The sequence below is a fragment of the Aethalodelphis obliquidens genome, unplaced genomic scaffold (genome assembly GCF_003676395.1).
Source record: "Aethalodelphis obliquidens isolate GAN/ISIS:26980383/991018 unplaced genomic scaffold, ASM367639v1 scaffold25, whole genome shotgun sequence".
In the NCBI taxonomy this organism is placed as follows: Eukaryota; Metazoa; Chordata; class Mammalia; order Artiodactyla; family Delphinidae; genus Aethalodelphis; species Aethalodelphis obliquidens.
Window position 1 is genome coordinate 32,626,756 of NW_020837969.1, and position 17,929 is coordinate 32,644,684.

General features: G+C 42.8%; 1 protein-coding gene across 4 annotated transcripts in view; it reads left to right on the forward strand.

Moving 5' to 3' along the window:
• Positions 1 to 836: 836 nt before the first annotated feature.
• Positions 837 to 17,929, forward strand: part of AP3M2 (adaptor related protein complex 3 subunit mu 2) — a 17,796-nt gene continuing 703 nt past the window's right edge. The window contains exons 1-9 of one of the 4 annotated variants that reach the window (XM_027122914.1): positions 845 to 863; positions 2,190 to 2,253; positions 2,338 to 2,675; positions 6,400 to 6,571; positions 9,738 to 9,875; positions 14,543 to 14,628; positions 14,886 to 15,019; positions 16,344 to 16,551; positions 16,771 to 16,915. In XM_027122914.1, the coding sequence (XP_026978715.1) occupies positions 2,403 to 2,675; positions 6,400 to 6,571; positions 9,738 to 9,875; positions 14,543 to 14,628; positions 14,886 to 15,019; positions 16,344 to 16,551; positions 16,771 to 16,915 (1,156 nt within the window). In that variant the 5' untranslated portion in view covers positions 845 to 863; positions 2,190 to 2,253; positions 2,338 to 2,402. Of the gene's footprint in view, positions 864 to 1,031; positions 2,254 to 2,337; positions 2,676 to 6,399; positions 6,572 to 9,737; positions 9,876 to 14,542; positions 14,629 to 14,885; positions 15,020 to 16,343; positions 16,552 to 16,770; positions 16,916 to 17,929 lie in introns of those variants that run through there. The other 3 variants (XM_027122915.1, XM_027122916.1, XM_027122913.1) reach the window with 3 other exon arrangements.

Here is a 17,929-nt window from a genome sequence, read left to right on the forward strand (position 1 = left end):
TATATTCAATGTCCAGGCACCGCGGCAAACCCCTTCCACACCCCATCCCACTTAACAACTAGGTTTAACCTTGTCTTTTGACTTCTACTGCATGCTTTTCTGGGTCACAGTGGCTTGACTCAAAATAGTCATCAGAGCTCCACTGCAATTTGGAGAGAGACCTGCCCAACCCCCTCATTTTCAGATCTGGGAACTGAGACTCTGAAAGGTTAAGTGCCTTGCCCAAGGTCGAGCAGGTGGTGGTCCAGCTGGGGCTGAAAGAGGCCGCCTGAATCCAGGTTCAGAGCTCTTGACAGGACGCCGTTACAGCCAATCACCTTTACTCAATGCACGTAAATGAAAAGGCATCACGTCCCTTTTTAAATGCACTTATTTAATGGAGAGTAGTTATTACTGCTCAGGATTTATTATCCATGATATGCTCTTCGATAAATCGTGCCCTGTAAGTCACACTTTTTGCATTCCTTTCGAGGCGCACTCCGCGGTTACGCAGGTGGCAGGGAAGACGCCCGGGCCCTTTGTGACTGGGTGGCTAGGGGACGGGCGCTCCGCCAACTGTTCATGACAGCCAATCAGGGCTCAGAACCCCAGAGCTGCACCAATCAGAGATTACCGGAGCCTGAACAAGGGCCAATTGGGGGCTCCAGAACAGGGTGAGAGGCGGATCGCGATCAATCAGAGGGGAGCAATGGATCGCCGATGCCCAATGAGCGGCCGTCAGACCTCCGTCGCGGGCGGTGCTGGCCAGAGTCCCGCTGGCCGGCCAATCAGCGGGCGAGCGGCGGCCGGCGAGCGCAGGGGGGCGCCTGGGGGCGGGGCCTGCCCGCGCGGCCGAACGGTGGGCGCTGCGAAGAGCAAGTGGGGTAAGGAGGGCTGATGACCCGGGTCCCGGGTGGGGCTGGGCGCGCGGGGGTCTGGGCGGGGGCGCGCGGGGGTCTGAGCGGGGGCGCGCGGGGCAGGGGCGGGGCCACGGGGTGCCGCCTGACCGACCCTCCGAGCTGCGTGATGCGGCAGGGAGAGGTGAGGGGCTGAGTCCCGGTCTAGGGAGGTGGCCTGCTCCGGCCGGAGGGCTGGGGGAGGAGGGGACACTGTTGTCATGGCGACGCAGGTGCGCAGACGTGCGACCCTTTTCAGCCTCGGATCGTGCGCACACCTTAATCCGCCCGCGTCTACCTCGCCCCAAGCTGCCTCCATCCTCCCTGCGACCAGCGCAGAAATAACCCTCGTTGGCAGCTGACTCTGCGCCGCCACAGCGTGGCTCCCCGGCCCCTCTCCCTCCCGCAGCCTCGTCGCCGGCAGAGGGATTAAGCTCACCCTGAGGCACTTGGTACAACAGGCCTTCGCGATTTGGCCACCTGGACCAGTTAGCGGAGTGGCCACAGCTGGGGTCCCGCGCGGCCGCCTCGTTTCTGGGGACTGGCACCGTAGAGATGCCGCCGCCTGAGGGACCTGGGGGATCCCCCCAGAGGGATTTTTTTTAAAGGCATCCAATGTAGAGCCTTGTGCATAACATGTACTTAGAAAATGGGGTCTGACTGGATAAATCAAGATCACGACAGCTCTATTCCGTGGACCATCGCTATCCAGTAGAAATAGGCAGCGATCCACATACTGTGTAATTTTACATGTTTTAGTAAGCACATTTAAAAAATAAACCAGTTGAATTAATTTTTATATCTTTTATTTACCCAATATATCCAAAATATCAATATTAAGTATAATCCGTATTAAGTTAATATTATTAATTGACTTAATTAATTGATATTAAATTATTGGTAAGCTATCTTAAATTCTTTTTTTTTTTTTTCCATACAAAGCCTTCAAAATCTGGTGCGTGTCTTACATTCACAGCACATCTCAGTTTGGACCAGCCACATCTGAAGTACTCAGTGGCCCCATTTGTCCGATGTCTACTGTATGAGACTACACAAACATAACCATTTCTTATAGGTGTGTGTTGTTGCCAAATACATGAAACTCATCAGTGTTCTTTGAAGCCCTCTTGTTACAAGGAGGCAACAAAAAACATGAGGCAGGGGCTTTTTTTCTCAAGGAGCTGCCTGCCAGTCCAGTTGAGAAAATAGACACTCAAAAATTAAGTGGAATTTTAAGTGGATATGATTCAGGCAGTAGTAAAGATGACAGTATATGATTAGCTGACAAATGAGATGGCTGATAATTACCCTTAGGAATTCTAGGGAGTGATACTTCGGGCTCCTGCAATAGCGGAAGACTTGGGTCTCGTCTTGGAAGGTGGGTAAGAAGGCTTGGGCTGCTGCACGGATGGGGAGGGGGTTTTGGTTGACTGCAACTGATCAGAACTTCTCTTGTTTTTAGAGTTGAGCGTTTGCAGAGGCTGTCGGACAGAAAAAGACTTTCCTCTCTCACTGACAGCCTCCACCATGATTCACAGCCTTTTCTTGATCAACTCCTCTGGAGATATTTTCCTGGAGAAACACTGGAAGAGTGTGGTCAGCCGTTCTGTTTGCGATTACTTTTTCGAGGCACAAGAGCGAGCAACTGAGGCTGAAAATGTTCCTCCAGTTATCTCCACCCCTCACCACTATCTCCTAAGTGTTTACCGTCACAAGATCTTTTTTGTGGCTGTGATCCAGACGGAGGTGCCACCTCTGTTTGTCATTGAGTTCCTTCACCGAGTAGTGGACACGTTTCAGGTGCGTGAATGTGAGGAAGTTCATCCATGTACCTTACAAAGTGTCTTTATAGTTCTGTTTCCATTGTTTTCAGCCTCAGTGAAGGAACTTAAAAAAGAAATTAAAACTCTGACATTGCTCACTTCCTCTCCCATCTGGTAAGATGCTTGTTTCTATTTATTGAACGGGCTGCACCTAGAATGACAGGTTGTATACTTTTGAACCCGTTGCCTGGGAAAGCCACCCTACTTGGTATGATGGTATACAGTAATTTCATTTCTAGAGAATGGAATTATCCTACATTTTGTTCACAAAGCTGATGAGTTTCGATTTTTAATTTATGGTAGACTTGATGTTAACCATCGTTAATGACATTGCCTTGAGTTGCATCAAAAAGTGATTCACTCACCCTGGCAAGGGTAACTTGGGAACCCATCCTTCAGCTTGAATTTGGGGTGCTCGTCCACAGCATATGAGTACCAGTGACGGGCTGTTTTTTTGCAAACTTAACATTGGAAAATCTTCTGTACCTGTAAAAACTTAAGTGACACATTTTCCAAGAGACAGTTTTCGAGTTTTTCCTTCAGGAATAGATTTGGAGATCTTGGGGCGTGGGAAGGTATGTCATACCAGGATGTCAACACCCTTTATGGCACGGGATTCTAGGCTGCCCAGACTCTGGATTCAGACATTTTCTCCCTAAAAGGATTGCTCAACTTCTAACGGTTGTGGTTGTTTGCATAACTCAACGATCCATGAGAATCAAGGGCCCTTTGCGTTAACTTCTGTGTCATGTGAGGCCTGGAACTGGTCATATGAATATAGAAATTGTGGGATTGGAGAAGAAGAGAACAAGGACCCAGACATTACGATAAAAATTAAAAAGCAAGTCAAAGAGTCCTTTCATTTACCCTCAGATATAGATCACATGTTTAGAACAGTTTCATTCCCCAAAGAATATACGTATATTTATATTTTTTCCCCAAATTCTTTTCTGGTAGTTCTGTTCTGGGATCCCAGTGGCATACTTGTTCCATCACACAGTGAAATCCTGAGAATGATAAACCCCAGTATGTGGAAGAACTAGAATAGCCCAGCAGTATTGATCTTCAGCCGCTGGAGCTGGGCCTTGTTAGGATTTCCACAGGGATGCTTTACGCCGTTAACAGTCTGCTCCCTATCTCCGTAGTGATACGATGTAACTTATTACAAGGCAGGAAGTGAGAAATGTTGTTTAATCTAGTTGAAACCACAGAGGAATTGGGGAAAACCTCAAAGTGGCTATTTTGGAAGGCTGGGACTTCAGAGCTTGCCATTTTGGAAGCATTTGTTAAAAGTAAATGGCCGCATCCTGATTTTAATGTCTTATCTGATGTGTGTTCTCTGGCTGCGCTCTTCCTCTCATAGCGGAAGGAGCTCCCGCTATGCAAGTGACGCACTTTGCTGTGGCGCTGTGCCGTGCTCACCAGTCTGCTTCCAGCTGATGATTGAGAAAATCACATTCTGCCTGACTAGAAAATCGAGGGAGGTGTTTTTTAAAGTTTATTTTATTGAAGTATAGTTGTTTTACAATGTTGTAATTTCTGCTGTACTGCAAAGTGATTTGGTCATACATATATATATATATATACACATTTTTTCTTATTCTTGTCCATTATGTTTTATCACAGGATAGTGAATATAGTTCCCTGTGTTATACAGTAGGACCTTGTGGTCCATCTATTCTCTATATAAGAGTTTGCATTTGCTAACCCCAAACTCCCAGTCCATCCCTCCCCCACTTTCCCTCCCCCTTGGCAAGCACAAGTCCGTTCTCTATGTCTGTGAGTCTGTTTCTGTTTCATAGGTAAGTTCCTTTGTGTCATATTTTAGATTCCACATGTAAGTGATATCATATGGTATTTGTCTTTCTCAGTCTGACTTACATCACTTAGTACAATGATCTCTAGGTCCATCCGTGTTGCTCCAAATGGCATTATTTCATTCTTTTTTATGGCCGAGTAGTATTCCATTGTATGTATATATACCACATCTTCTTTATCCATTTATACGTCAATGGACACTTAGGTTGTTGCATGTCTTGGCTGTTGTGAATAGTGCTGCTATGAACATAGGAGTGCATTTACCTTTTTGAATTATAGTTTTGTCTGGACATATGCCCAGGAGGGGATTGCTGGACCATATGGTAGCTCTATTTTTAGTTTTTTAAGGCCCCTCCATACTGTTCCATAGTGGCTGCAGCAGTTTACATTCCCACTGACAATGTAGGAGGGTTCCCTTTTCTTGAGTGAGGTGTTTTATTTATTTTTCAAAATAAAATCATTCTTGAGAAGGAAATGTATAACTTTTCCCCCCCTTCAATCCTCATTTTTTTAAAGAAGAAATCTTTTTGTTTTAGAAACACATTCCTGACTCCTAAGTGGTCTTGGATATTGGAATGTCTCTGATAGTTGACGTCATCTGATGTAATTTAGGTCATATCTGGAGTCTGTGTTCCGTTTTGGATGTCATAATTTGAGGAGACTGTTGGAAAACTAGAGCAAATTCAAAAGAAATGGCAAGACAGTGAAAGAATCTAGAAACCTTACTGTAGCACGAACAGTGGGAGGACCAAACGGGGAGTTTGGCCCTGTGAAGAAAAATGCAAGTCAAAGCTTGTCCTGGTCTTCGGATCACTAGGTCACCGTGGGGCTGTTCTGTAAGGCAGACCTAGGAAGCAAATTTCAGTTTAGCAAAAGAAGGAACTTTCTAACAGTCAGTGCCGCCCGTGAATAAAATGGGCTTTCTCAAAAGGGCTGAATTTCCCTCAGTGGATGAATCCCTAGAGGGCTGTCTGAGAGGCCCAGCAGCAGATGTGCTGGCGTTGCCAGGAGGGGCCCGCCAAGAGGCTACAGCATGTCTCTCTGCATCATTTCATTGCCGCGCACCACGGATTACATGGTGCTTTGTAGTTTACAAAGCATGTTCATACATGTTCTCAGTTCATCCATCAGGCTGAGTTTTTACAACCCTGTGCAGCCCATGGTATTATCCTGACTATACTATGAGAGAAATCAAGACCCAAATTAGTCAGCAGGACTTAATCTAGTAGGTGACAATTAAGATTATTACCCAGGCCTTCTGATTTGGAATCCAGTGCTTTTTCCACAACCCAGACAATTTAGTATCTAAGTTTAACCTTTGTTAATAAAAGGACAAAGTGTTACTAGAATCCTAGCATCTTAGAGTAAGGGGATCCAAAGAGATTTTCAGGTGTGCTAGCTCACCCCCTCATTTCATTTTGTTTCTCTCTCAATTCTTATTTGCTGCATGAATGTTAAGGAATAGCACAACAGTAAGGGTTAAAAAGATTTTCAGGTCCAATGTATGTCATATTAGGTATTATCACTTTGCATAGTTCTTTCAAATTCATGTTCATAAACACATATAATAGTCTAGATTCAGTTTTGTATTCTTCATATTTTATTAGTTGAAGAAACTAACCCAAAGAGATTAAATGACTTACTCTAGTTTATGAAAGAAGTTATTAATGACACTTGTAGTACAATGCAGTCCGGTGTTCTTTCCACCAACCTGGGCCTGCCTAAGAGAACCATGGTTATGCTTCATTCACTTATTTTAGAAGATCCCAGAAACACAGAGTAAACACGTGTGGACAGGACTCGATCCTTGCTCTCTGGGAACATTCCTTCACTCATCACAGTCTCTGAGTGACAAATGTATACACGTATTGTATTTTCATCAGGATTATTTTGGAGTCTGTTCAGAGCCCGTGATAAAAGACAATGTGGTTGTGGTTTATGAGGTATTGGAAGAGATGCTTGACAACGGGTTTCCATTGGCTACCGAGTCGAACATCCTCAAAGAACTGATAAAGCCGCCCACTATCCTTCGAACGGTTGTCAACACCATCACAGGTACGAGGGGGGCCCCGGGGAAGGCTGCCGCCATCCTGGGTGTGGCTTAGCCTGCTGTTGTGCATTGTTTTGAGTGCTTGTCTTTGGGCATCGCAAATGTCCAGGTGCTTTAATTTTATTCTTTATAGTCTTTGAATATAACATGAAATATGTTTTTGTTATTTAGAAAATTGTAAAGTTACCAAAAATGATGTAGATAAATATTTATCATAATGGGAACATGTTCACAAAACAATGACGGAAAGTTAAGTTTAAAAATATACAACAGGGCTTCCCTGGTGGCGCAGTGGTTGAGAGTCCGCCTGCCGATGCAGGGGACACGGGTTCGTGCCCCGGTCCGGGAAGATCCCACATGCCGCGGAGCGGCTGGGCCCGTGAGCCATGGCCGCTGAGCCTGCGCGTCCGGAGCCTGTGCTCCGCAACGGGAGACGCCACAACAGTGAGAGGCCCGCGTACCGCAAAAAAAAAAAAAAAGAAAGAAAGAAAAAAGAAGGTGTGCATGTCTTAAGGACTTTAATGCATTGTGCCACATAGCCCCCCAGAGAAGTTACGTCAGTTTATACTTTCAGTAGCAATTATGCAACCTGGCCAATTCTATTATTATCGTTATTAATTATTTTACAACTTTGGCAATTGGATAGTTTAGTGATATCTTGTTACTTCCAAACTTGTTTTTTATTACTGAGGAAGTTAAAACCTGTTCAAGTGTTCACTGACTGTTTTTCCTCTATTGTGATTTACTTTTTCATGTCCTTTGCCTGTTTTTTTTTTGTTATTGTTGAAATGTTTTTCTTTTTTCCTACTAATTGAAAAGTATTCCTTTCATTTAAGGATATTAAACTATCATATATACTCTAAATACACACGCTAGTTTGCAGGAGTCTGTGTGTATTTTGAATGCTCTGTTGTAGATGTTTTCTCACATCCTGCCCCTGGTCATTTAACATTGTTCAAGGTGGTGTTTGTTTAGCCACCTTTAAAGTTTTTTGATGTAGTCAAAATAATCATTCTGCTTCATTAAGGTTTTACATTTTGGGTCTTGCTTAATATATAAACAAGAGTTTTCATGGAATTTGACAAACTGAATGAAAAATACATTTAAAAAAGTAATTACAGAGGGGTTGGAAGAATTTGCCCTGTCAAATATCAAGACATATTTAAGTTCACTTGGTACATTAGACAAAGCTCATAGAATAGATACACTTTAAGAGCCAAGACAGTTTGGGGGAAAAAATATTTTTTTAAAAAGAGCAAGAGAAAAAATGTGTCCTATCAGAATCAAGATATATTATGAAGTTTTGGTAATTTTTAAAATATAGTATTAGCCCATTAATAGACAAATAGACGATTGGGATAAAATAGAAAGTCCAGAAACAGATCCTTTTATAGGAATTTGGTATAGATAAATGTGCTCATATATCAAATCCATGGACTGCGGGCCAGTTGTTAAATATATTGTATCGGGGCAGTCAGCTTTGATACAGAAAAGAAATGAAGTTCCCCTACTCACTGTATACACAAAATAAATTTTAGCTGGATCAAGAGTTAAACACAAAGAAACTTTATAATTGTTAGAAGGAAATATGGGAAAATGTCTTTTTGATCTCAAAGAAGGGAAAGTCTTTCTTTTAAAAAAATACATTTTCTTCTAGTTCTTTTATGGTTTTATTTTTAGACTTAATTCTTTAATCCATTTGGAAATTGTCTCAGTAAAGTAAGGCTCTGTGGTTTTTTCTCCAAAACTGTCAGTTTCCCTAGCACTATTTATAGAATACCCCTTTTCCTCATTTTTTTTTTTAAGTATGCATGCATCCATTTTATTTATTTATTTTTATTTTATTTATTTACTTTTGGCTGTGTTGGGTCTTTGTTGCTGCGCGCAGGCTTTCTCTAGCTGTGGCGAGCAGGGGCTGCTCTTCATTGCGGTGCATGGGCTTCTCACTGTGGTGGCTTCTCTTGTTCCGGAGCACAGGCTCTAGGCGTGCGTGCTTCAGTAGCTGTGGCGCGTGGGCTCAGTAGTTGTGGCTTGAGGACTCTAGAGAGCAGACTCAGTAGTTGTGGTCCACAGGCTTAGTTGCTCCGTGGCATGTGGGATCTTCCTGGACCAGGGCTGGAACCCATGTCCCCTGCATTGGCAGGTGGATTCTTAACCACTGTGCCACCAGGGAAGCCCTCATTTTAAAATGATATTTTTATCTTGCACTAAGTCATTATTGGATTTTTGGTCTGTTTTTAGGCTTTCCTGCCTTATAACCGTACTGTTTTAATTATTATAGCTTGTTGATATGTTTTAATACATAGTGCCTCTTTTTAAGAAAACAAATTGTCAGGTTTTTCAATATTCTGGGCTCATTTAAAACTTTAAAAGCTTTGTTAGTGACTGAATCACTTATAAATACTGTGAAGTCATTTTCCTGAATCTCACTTAAATCTAGAAAAGATATCTGAGAACCAGCTATCTTAGTTGAAATGTTTTGTAAAGCTGCTGACTATATGTGTGTTTAATGTTTCCTTCTTTATATTAAAAAAGATCCAGGTTACATTAGAAGAAAATAGATTTTAAATTAGTTCTATTTCAGAATTTCAGTATAGAACCTTTGAATTAAAAAAAAAATTTGATACCTGTGGGGAAAAAACAAATCAAGGAATCAACTTACAATTCTTACAGACAGGGAACGATCTGATTTATATTCTTTTCCTGAGTTCCAGTATTGGTATAAGAGAGATTATGTTTATGTATACATTTTAATACCTGGCATAAATGTATCTAAAAACCTGCTTCAAACTAGAATACTGTTTTTACCCATGAAAATTTTATATCAGTATGTAGATTACCATCCCTACCGAAAGCCAATGCATTATTTAAGCTGCAAGTATTGTGCAATTTGAGAGACCAAGTTCAGGTTACTTTCAAAACCAAAATATGATATCTGTTTCTCAGGTAACTTGTTAACCTTTATTCTGCTTGAGGAGGCAGACCAGCTGGTGACAAGTTTTTAAAATAGATTAGGTTACCAAGATAGAAGTTGGGAAAGCTATAATCTTTTTCTTGGAAAAATTCTTCAATTAAGTGCATGGATAGCGGATGTATAGAAACTTTTGGGGAAGTGTTCTCTGGTTGTTGGATAATTGGTTACATCTAATTATCAAATATTCATTGTCTCAGGAAGCACCAATGTGGGTGACCAGCTTCCCACTGGGCAGCTGTCCGTGGTGCCTTGGCGACGGACTGGGGTGAAATACACCAACAATGAGGCCTATTTTGATGTGATTGAAGAGATTGATGCCATCATTGATAAATCAGGTAAGTGCTTTCAGCCTGTTCACAGAACTATGAAAATAGAAAGAGGCCCCTTTTAGATAGTGCTAGCTAGTACCAGAATTACCCCCTATTCAAGGTCATTCATTTTAACTTAGTGGCTACTTTGTGTCAAGCATTGTGTATTAGGACTGGACTGAAGTGTTATGATGTAGATGACATGATCATACATGTAGAAACTTCTAAAGACTCCAACCAAACACTTTTAGAACTAATAAATTCAGTAAAGTTGCAGGATACGAAATCAACATGCAAAAATCAGTGGTGTTTCTATACACAAACAATGAACTATCCAAAAAGGGAACTAAGAAAACAATCCCACTTACAATAACAACAAAAAGAATAAAATACTTAGGAATAAACTTAACCGAAGAGACTTATACACTGAAAATTACAAAGCACTGATCAAGGAAATTGAAGAAGAGCAGATAAATGGAAAGGCATGCTTTGTTCATGGATTGGAAGAATTAATATTGTTAAAATGTTCGTAATACCCAAAGCAGTCTATCCCCATCAAAATCCCAAATGCTATCCGCATAAATATCTCAATGGCATTCTTTATAGAAATAGAAAAAAAATCCTAAAATTCATATGGAGCCACGAAAGACCTCAAATAGCCAAAGCAGTCTTGAGCAAGAACAAAGCTGGGAGCTTCACAATTCTATATTTCAAAATATATTACAAAACTACAGAAATCAAAATGTATGGTAGTGTCGTAAAAACAGACATGTATCCCAGTGAAACAGCATAGAAAGCTCAGCAATAAATCCATGTGTTTACAGCCAGCTGGACTTCAACAAGAGTGCCAAGAACGTGCAATGGGGAAAGGCTAGTCTCTGCAGTAAGTGGTGTTGGGAAAACTGGATATTCACATGTAGAAGAATAAAATTACCCTTATCTCACACCACATACAAAATGGATACAAGACCTAAACATAAGATCTGGAACCATAAAACTACTAGCAGAAAACATAGGGAAGAAGCTTCTTCACACTGGTCTGGGCAGTGATTTTTCGGATATGACACTAAAAGCAAAGGCAACAAAAGGAAAAATAGATGGGATTGCATCAAGCTAAAATGCTTCTGTACAACAAAGGAGCCAATCAACAGAGTGGAAAAGACAACCTACAAATGAGAGAAAATATCTGAAAACCATGTATCTGATAAGGGGTTAATATCCAGAATACACGAGGAACTCATACAATTTAATAGCAAAAAACCCCAGATAATCTGACAAAAAAGTGGGCGCAAAGGATCTGAAGAGACATATTTCAAAAAAAGACATACAAATGACCAACAGGCATATGGAAAGGTGTTCAGTGTCACCAGCCATCAGGGAAAAGCAAGTCAAAACCACAGTGAGATACCACCTCACACCTCACATCGAAAAGACAAAAGATGACACGTGTTGACGATGATGTGGAGAAAAGGGAACCCTGTACACTGCTGGGGGGGCATGTAAGTTGGTGCAGCCACTATGGAAACAGCATGGAGGTGCCTCAAAAAATTAAAACTCCCTTATGATCCAGCAATCCCACTTCTGGGTATAGATCCAAAGGAAGTGAAATTAGTGTCTCAAAGAGATAATCTGCACCCCCTTGTTCATTGCAGCGTTATTCACAATAGGCAAGATATGGAAACAAGCTAAGTGTCCGTTGATGGATGAATGGATAAAGATGTGAGATAGACTCACACGCAGGAATATTATTCAGCCATAAAATGAAGGAAATCCTGCCATTTGTGACAACATGGATGAACCTGGAGGACATGATGCTAAGTGAAATAAGCCAGACACAGAAAGGCAAATATCGCGTGATCTCACTTATATGTGGAATCTGCAGTAGTCAACCTCATGGAAGCAGAGAGTAGAAGGGTGGTTACCAAGGACTTGGGGGAGAGGGAAGTGGGGAGATGTGGGTGAAAGGGTACAAAGTTTCACTTACACAAGATGAAGAAGTTCTGGGGATTTAATATATGGCACAGTGACTACAGTTGTGTACTTTTTTTTTTTTTCCCGGTGTTATTGAGGTGTAATTGACAAAAGTGTAAGATACTTGGCATGTATATTATGGTGATTTGATATACATGTACACTGAAAGGATTTCCCTCATCACCTCACATGTGTATCCTCTACTTGAAATTTGCTAAGAGTGCAGGGCTTAAGGGCCCTCACCACCAAGAAAACCCAACTGTGTGAGTTGATAGATATGTTAATGAGCTTCACTGTGGTGATCACTTCACAGGGTATATGTGTATCAAAACATCAAGTCGTACACCTTAAATAGATACACTTTTTATTTGTTGATTATACCTCAACAAAGCTGAAAGAAAAGCAATAAGAAAAACATGATGCAGACCAGTGCTGAGCTTACACTTTCACTGGTTTTATCCTCTCGAGTGAAAAAGAAAGGTAACAACCTGATCTCCTGTTGATCAGATTTCCTTTTGGAAGTATTTGACTCTCAGTTCTCATGGCAGAACTAACATTGTAATCACTAAAATTCAGAGAACCTTCTTTTCTATCCATTGGGATAGGTTAATGGGACTACAAGTCCTTGGAGCTTAGAAATTTAGAGAAAGTTCTCTTCACATGAGTGAACTCAGTCATCCAGAAAGTGTTTACAGAGAACCAGTGTTGCTGTACCTGAGTGCCAGATCATGGGCATGTGATGGTGACTAAGACAGGGTCTATGGCTGCAGGAAGCTTCCTGAAAGTCTAGCAAGGGAGAGAGAAAGGGAAAAAGATGGAGCATAAGAGAGGTCCCCTCCCACCCAGGGCAAATTGTAAAGCTAACTAGCGCTTTGTCAGGAGAATGAGTAGGAGTTAGTAAGACCTACGTGGATTTGGGAGCAAAGCAGTGCAAACACTATAAGATGAGTAAAATATTGTTGGGAAATAAAGTAGCTCAGTGTGACTGGATTGAGAGGTGTTAAAAAAAAAAAAGAAAAGTAAGCGATGAGGCTTTAAAACGAAGTAGGCACAGCAGCTTTTCATATTAGCCCCAAACTGGAAAGGACCCAAATGTCCATCAGTAATACAAAGGATAAAGAAATTTCGATATGATCACACCATGGGATACTCTACAGTAAAGAAAAAGAACTGCAGGTACACCTGACAGCATGAGTGAACCCCACGGTATTGAGCAGCAGAGTCAGATGCCTAAGATCATGTACATTTATATGACGTTTGAAAACATGTGCAACTTAATCTAAGGTGATAAAAGTCAGAATTTTAGGGACTCAGGTGAACTGGGATGGACAACAGGAGTGTGCTGGGTTGCCGATGAGGGTCCGCATCTTGACGCGGGTGGTATCTGCATAGGTGTGAACATATTTAAAAATTCATTGGGCTGGACATTTAAGATGTTTGCGTTTTACTCCAAGTTTGATCTCAATGAAAAAGTAAAAAAAACAAACCCAAAAAGCTCTAGGGGTGAAGAATCTTGTATGCCATTTTAAGGAGGACCCTTTGGAGCAATTGAAGAGTTTTAAGCTGGGAATAATTTGACAAGGTTTGTTGTTGAGAACCGTCCAACGGGCTGCTGCGTGCAGCGTGGCACGGAGTTGGGGGGAGTCTCGGGGCAGGGAGGCGGGAGGCTGTGGTGGAGTCCAGGCCAAGGTACAGGTTCCGTGATGGTAGTGAGGATGGAGAGGAGCGGAGGAGTCACGGGAAGAGGGGCTGGAGCGCTGGTGGGATATGGGCGCCAAGGGGGCGGAAGTCATCAAGGACGCATCCGTGTTTCTGGCTTAGGCAACAGGATAGATGGTTTTATCATGAAGCTAAGGAAAAGAGAAATTGCAGATCCAGGAATGAAGATAAGGGACTCACTTTTTGACACGTGGAGTTTGAAGTGCCTCAGTCACGTCCAAGTGGGGCAGTCCCGTTGGCAGGAGTGAGGCTGAACTGGAAAAAGGATTAGGAAATAATTGGCCATCAGTGGAAATCGAAGCCTTAGGAAGGAGGTAAAGTAACCCAAGGAGACCGTGTCAGGTTCAAGAAAAGAGAAGTTCAGAACTGTGATAAGATGTCGACATGTAAAGGATGTCCAGAGAAGGAGCAACCTGCAGAAGGCACGAGAGAGAAGAGCTAGAAAAACAGGAAATCGGAGCGGTTAGGAGAAGGGAACACTTGAAAGAAGGAAGTGGGCACAGGGCCCTGCAGCAGGGAGAGCCTGCAGGGTGAAGACCGAAAGTATCCATTCCATTTGGTGGCAGAGCTCCTTGGTGCCCTTAGGGAGAGCAGTTTCTGATATGAATTCAGTGTTCTGAGCCATTGGTTAAGATAGCGGTGCTCTGTTGGATTCTGCCACTAGATTGAAAACTCCTTTAGGCTAGTAACTATCTCACCAATCTTTTTTCCCCACTGCTTCATTAGTGTCTTGCGCTTGTTATGCAGTCGATAAAGGTTTAGAAGGAGGACAGATGGACTGGGTAGATGAGTTGGATGGATGGATGGATGGATGGATGGATGGATGGATGGATGGATGGTTGGACAGAAGGAAGGAAGAAAGAACAGGGGAGGGGAGGAAGAAGGAAGGAAGGAAATAGGATGGGAGAAAAAAAGAGAAGGTTAAAGAAGGAGGGAGGGAGGAGGGATGTTAGTTGGGAGGGACAGAGAGGGTTTTACCTTCTTTCCATCTTGTTCTGTCTCAGGGTCCACAGTCACTGCTGAGATCCAGGGCGTTATCGATGCCTGCGTCAAGCTGACCGGAATGCCCGACCTTACGCTTTCCTTCATGGTAAAATCCTGGGCCAGAGATTTAGTTTTTGGGAAATTAGATGCTTCTGGAATGACAGAGTGGGGGGAAGGGGATGGAACCAGAAGAAGTGATCAAGGACAACCACAAAGCTCATGTTGGGCTTGAATTTTCTAAAAGTAACGACAGAATCTGTGTGTGTGTATTTCAGTGAGAACAGCATCTGAGTTACTTTCCCGAAAGAAGCACGGTGTTTAATTCCTGCTTGTTGCTTTCCCTTTCCCTTGCCTGTAACCCAGAACCCCAGGCTGCTGGATGATGTCAGCTTCCACCCCTGCGTCCGCTTCAAGCGCTGGGAGTCCGAGCGCATCCTCTCCTTCATCCCTCCCGACGGCAACTTCCGCCTGCTCTCATACCATGTCAGTGCACAGAAGTAAGCAGCCATCGAACCAAAGGGTGGAGTGTGCATGTGCGTGCGTGTGTGTGCATGTCTATGTGTGTTTGGAAACAGTATCCATGGTGATGAAGAACTCAGGTTCTGGAGTTACCTGGGCTCCAGGTAACTAATTGGGTAACCTCAGGTGAGTTGCTTATCCTTTCCGTGTCTGTTTTCTTACCTGAGAAAGTTGAAGTAATAAAAGTAATAAGTAAGTTGAAAATAATAAAAGTACCTTGTTATGTGGGTTAAATAAGGGACTCTAAACAGTGCTTCACACAAAGTAAGTGCTCGTTAGGTTTACTGCTGTAAGTTTTACTGTCGTTATTATATGCCTAAACGGGAACTTTTTCTTTTCTCAGATTGGAATCTGAGAACACCTGTATTCAATCCCCTCCACTCAAAAAAGCCATGAATGGTGCTATGAAAAAACATAGAATTCAGTGATTTTTTGGTCTTGCACATTCTGTTTACTATGGAGTCTGAGGGTTTTAGGGGAAGGTGTATAGTAGAAGATATGCAGACTGAAGAGAGCTGTGGGACCTCACAGCCACTGAAGCCTTCCTGTGGGATTCGGAATAAATAATGTAGGGAAATGTCTGAGCGCCTGAGGGCAGAGGCTCTGGAATCAGACTGCCCACACTTAAGCCCCACCCGTAGTACTTATGATGTATGACCATGGCAAGTTAGTTAACCTCAGTTACGTATGAGGATGTCAGTATTCATGACATCAGGACAGAGGCAGTGCCTACTTCCTACTTACAGGGAGGATTAAATGAGCTAATTGAGAGAAAACCTTTAGAGTGGCACTGGCCACAGGAAGTGCTCCACAGATGCTAAGGATGGTTACAACTTTAGTATCATCCCGTAGCTTCTGTGTTTCCTCTTCTGTCAGATGACAACCCTACCCCTTAGGGTTTTTTAAGGATCAAAGTCAGGTCAAAGCACTCTCTAGAAACTGTAAACGCTCCGTGGCGTATGAATATTACCCTCCCAAGTACAAATAATTATTGGTCACATGTCACAAAGTAAAACACAGAAACGTGGTTTTTGTTTGCCACGCCTTTTTCTCATAGTCTGCCAGGTCTGCTCTTTGGTTTTGTTGATAGAGTCATTAGAAGAATTAGTTTACTTACTAGTCAGCATCTTAGCTTTACAAAAAGAAAATAATTAAAGATGTCTAGAGGGTTTTTCTGTGCTTACTTTGTAAGATAAGGAAGCAGGTGAGGGAGGAAAGGCTGCCAGCGGGGCAAAAAAAGGGAAGTGTGGCCATTTTTCCGGTACATTAATGACATGGGCTTTTTGTCTCTCTCTTTTCCAGCCTGGTGGCGATTCCAGTTTATGTCAAACATAACATCAGCTTCCGGGACAGTAGTTCTCTTGGCCGCTTTGAAATAACGGTGGGCCCTAAGCAGACTATGGGGAAGAGCATCGAGGGGGTGACGGTCAGCAGCCAGATGCCCAGAGGCGTCCTGAGCATGAACCTCACGCCGTCTCAGGGCACGCACACGTTTGACCCGGTCACCAAGGTAGGAGAATAGCGGGAGGGTGAGCTGCCGTTGTTACAAATAGCAGGAACTCTGCAGGAGCCCTTATATCTTGTGGAAAGGGGAGATGGAGCAAAGGGACATTGTTTAGGACACTGAGATAATTGATGGTAACAAATAGTATTCTCTGCTGGGAAACACCCTGGAGGCCGGCACCTCAGATGAAGGTTCCACTGTAACTTCTTTCCTGTTTCTTTGGAGATGCTGTCTTGGGATGTAGGAAAAATAAACCCCCAAAAGCTCCCCAGTTTGAAGGGGACCATGAGTCTTCAGGCTGGAGCTTCCAAACCCGATGAGAACCCCACGATTAACCTGCAGTTTAAGATCCAGCAGCTGGCCATTTCTGGTGAGTGACACCCAGCCCAAGGTTGTGGGGCGGGCAAGCGGCCAAGGCAGTGAGCGACGTCGCAAAGCCTCCCGGCGGCTCCCTGTCTGCAGAGTTGTGTTTCGTTACCGGATACGTGATCTTTAGTGAGATCTTTCCTAGCACATTTCTGGAGAAAGTCCGTAATCCTCACCTCAAAGTTGGCTTAAGTGACATGAATAAAAGTGTCTGAGACACATGTGAGAAGGAAACAGTATCGGAGACAGAAGTGTTCCCAGGCCGAGGCTGAGTCACCCTGGGCCTGCTGATTGGGGTCCCAGGGTTTTCAGTAGGGGGATGTGTCCGCATTCCCAGCTGGTGACTGAAATAAGAATTCCCCTCCCCTCCTTTCCGCCAGTTTCAGAAGATTTCACAGGTGCTGTTATCATTGGGAACCCTCGGGCCAATCCGAGTCATTGACTGTAGTCTATGCCCCGCAGGTAGTTTACTAGCGCCAGGCACTGGTTTAAGCTCTCTTCATCTATTTTCTTATTCAGTCCTTAGAACGACCCTTTCAGATGGATAGGAGATGACTTCAGCTTTATATGAAGTTCCTGTTCTTTTTTACCAACGGATCTTGTCTAGTTTAAGTGATTAGAATTCATTTAAATAAGCTCTTTCATCTTAAAATACTTAATAAACTTTAAAGCTCTGCACAGTATAAAATGTTCATTTCTTAGTATAGTGAGAATATTTAGGAAGCACTCATGTATTAATTCATCACTTTTCATCATTAATTTATTCATTTAGTTATACCTTTATTTGATTATGAATTTGTTAATTTTGTTATTATTATTAATTCATACGTTCAACCCCATAACTTGAGAAAAATCTGGAGCGGTCTTAATTTTCCCTTACCCTCATTTCAGCCTGCGTATAACTTTCTGCCCTTTCCACTTCAGGAATATGTCTCCGAATAGGCTAGCTTTTCATTGGGGCAGGGTTTTATTTTCAGCCTGTATACCAAGAGTGAAGTGTCTGTCAGCTGCGTTTAAG